The sequence below is a fragment of the Limulus polyphemus genome, unplaced genomic scaffold (genome assembly GCF_000517525.1).
Source record: "Limulus polyphemus unplaced genomic scaffold, Limulus_polyphemus-2.1.2 Scaffold5807, whole genome shotgun sequence".
Taxonomy (NCBI): domain Eukaryota; kingdom Metazoa; phylum Arthropoda; class Merostomata; order Xiphosura; family Limulidae; genus Limulus; species Limulus polyphemus.
Genome location: NW_013671417.1, coordinates 1 through 2,918, shown reverse-complemented (window position 1 = coordinate 2,918; position 2,918 = coordinate 1). Strand labels below are relative to the sequence as shown.

Sequence of the window (2,918 nt, the reverse complement as noted above, 5' to 3'; positions counted from 1 at the left end):
TATTAATTATATATTATTTTATACACATATTAATTATATAATTATTTTATACACATATTAATTATATAATTATTTTATACACATATTAATTATATATTTATTTTATACACATATTAATTATATAATTATTTTATACACATATTAATTATATATTTATTTTATACACATATTAATTATATAATTATTTTATACAAATATTAATTATATAATTATTTTATACACGTATTAATTATATATTTATTTTATACACATATTAATTATATAATTATTTTATACACACATATTAATTATATAATTATTTTATACACATATTAATTATATAATTATTTTATATCGTACATGCCTATTTTTCAACTATCATATTTCATATATTGATTTAGCCCCCCAGTGGCACGGCGACATGTCTGCGGACTTACAACACTAGAATCCCGGTTTTGATACCCGTGGTTGGCACAGCACATATGGCTCATTGTGTAGCTTAGTACTTAACAACAACCAAACCAAACTAGGTCCCGTTGAATTATATTAGCATTAATGTTACGTACTCCTCTAAAACCTGTATACATGTAGGCTTAGTGTGGTTATTGATAACTAACTCACATCTCACCGTGACAAAAGGTTTAGTCTGGTTTGAAATTGACCTAACTTAGTGATTAACAACAAATTTAATGATTGACCTTCGTCTTTTACTCGCTGAAAAGTAAAATTTTATTGATGAGAAAAAAAAAACACATCGTTAACAATCCTTTCCCTGAAGAGGGAAATGACACGCTTTCCAACTGATGGAATCATGTTTACATCAGGACACATCAGTCATATAGTATTAGAAACTAACTATAGTACCAATTAATTATGTAAACAATCCTTTCCAGGTTACCCTGAAGAGGAAGATGACCGACTTTTCCAACTGATTGAATCATGTTTACATCAGGACACATCAGTCATATAGTATTAGAAACTAACTATAGTACCAATTAATTATGTAAACAATCCTTTCCAGGTTACCCTGAAGAGGAAGATGACCGACTTTTCCAACTGATGGAATCTTCATACAGTACCCCAGTAAGACACAGCAGTCATATAGTATTAGAAACTAACTACAGCACGCCACGTCCAGCAAAGAGAGTTGAGAGTCTATACTCGGCATCCAGGGAGTTATGTGGGATTAGTCCCCCAAATAAAAGCCCCAGGTTAGCTAAGGTAAGAATATACAACGGGTCAGTTGGTTGTTTTCTCTTTTATTTTCAATACTTATGACCTTTTACTCGACCTTATGACCTCAAAAAACCAAAAATAATGGTATTCTATTACGGTTTTCTAATTCCTCTGTCATCCTATACCTAGATAACCTCTAGAACCGGGCGTGGCTAGTAGTTAGCGTGCCAGTCTGTGAATCCGGGGGTCCATGGCTCGCGTCACGTTACCTTAAAATCGTACTCCGCGTTTTTCATGCTTTATATTCGATTAGTGAGGCCCTAGAGTTCGCGATAGGCGTTGTTCGCTAGTTGCCTTTTTCTCTAGTCTAACAGTTCATAATGAGGGGCGACTATGTGTAGATAGCCCTTGTGTAGCTTTGCACGAATATCCGAAAGAAACAAACAGACAGCTGTGACCACTTGAAGTCACCATTTCAAATCTGTGTTCATCAAAGACAATTTAACCAAAACAACAATAACTTGAACTTCAAAGTAATCGTTTGGTTACCGTTTGTTTTAGCACGTCGATTGAAAGTGATGTATTAAATGAAAATTATCGAGTGTTTTAAAATATATTTATTCATATCCAATAAGGGAATTATCACTCAGGTAGGAAATTGTATACAACGTCAAGTTTTCAGTATTTTGTTTTTATTATCAAAATAAATTGTAAATTGTTTCAGGAGACGACATTTAATTACTTTGATATCTGACGTTTGGTGATTTTGTTATTCATTGGCATGTGGCTTAGTGCTTATTAACTGCTTGGTTTCTTATTATTTGTCACGTGACTCGGTGTTTATTAACTGCTCGGTTTTTTTTTTTAGGCCCAGGACATCACGTATGCTGAGTTAGCCTTGCCTGGAGTAGGTCAGTGTTCTTCAGCAGTTAGACGACACGAACTACCAACAGAGTACGCCCAGATCGACTTCATAGGGCAGCACCATCTAGAGTATGAAGATTGCAGCGCCACCTGTGAGACGCCATTGATGAGCAGTAGCAGGTGGGAAAGTGAAGTTTAGAGTTGGAAAAGTTTCTACAACGGGGACCAATTGTATATAAGACAAGTATTAAATCTTTTAGTTTATAATTACGACACATTGGTTAAGATGCGTATCTTAAGAAATGCCCCCCAGTGGCACAGCGGTATGTCTGCGGATTTACAATGCTAGAAACCGGGTTTCGATACCCGTGGTGGGCAGAGCACAGATAGTCCATTGTGCAACTTTGTGCTTAATTTAATACAACAACAACAACAACAATCTTAAGAAATAAATAACTCACTTTGTTTTAGCAAAGGAAAAATAAAATACAAATTATATCCAACCTGTGCTAACTATCGGTGAACGTCACGAGCTCCCTTATTTTCTTTGTAAATCTCTTCTCGAATGTCACGTGTCCACTAGGGGGATTGGGTCTGGCAGACCTCCATTGGAGAGTTCTGCCCCCAGCAGCATCCTATCTGAAATTCAGTATTTTAAGATTTAGAATTCTCTACATTGTGACTGTCACTGATATGAAACTGTTAAGTTTTTCTACATTGTGACTGTCACTGATATGAAACTGTTAAGTTTTTCTACATTGTGACTGTCACTGATAGGAAACTGTTAAGTTTTTCTACATTGTGACTGTCACTGATATAAAACTGTTAAGTTTTTCTGCATTGTGACTGTCACTGATATAAAACTGTTAAGTTTTTCTGCATTGTGACTGTCACTGATA

At 34.7% G+C, this 2,918-nt stretch overlaps 1 protein-coding gene across 1 annotated transcript in view; it reads left to right on the top strand.

Annotated features, from left to right (window-relative positions):
• LOC111089290 overlaps positions 1–2,377 on the top strand; it is a 6,296-nt gene extending 3,919 nt beyond the window's left edge. The window contains exons 4-5 of the mRNA XM_022401517.1: positions 1,001–1,200; positions 2,024–2,377. Coding sequence (XP_022257225.1) covers positions 1,039–1,200; positions 2,024–2,218 — 357 coding nt within the window. The 5' untranslated portion in view covers positions 1,001–1,038 and the 3' untranslated portion in view covers positions 2,219–2,377. The remainder of the gene's footprint in view (positions 1–1,000; positions 1,201–2,023) is intronic.
• The last annotated feature ends 541 nt before the right edge of the window (positions 2,378–2,918 follow it).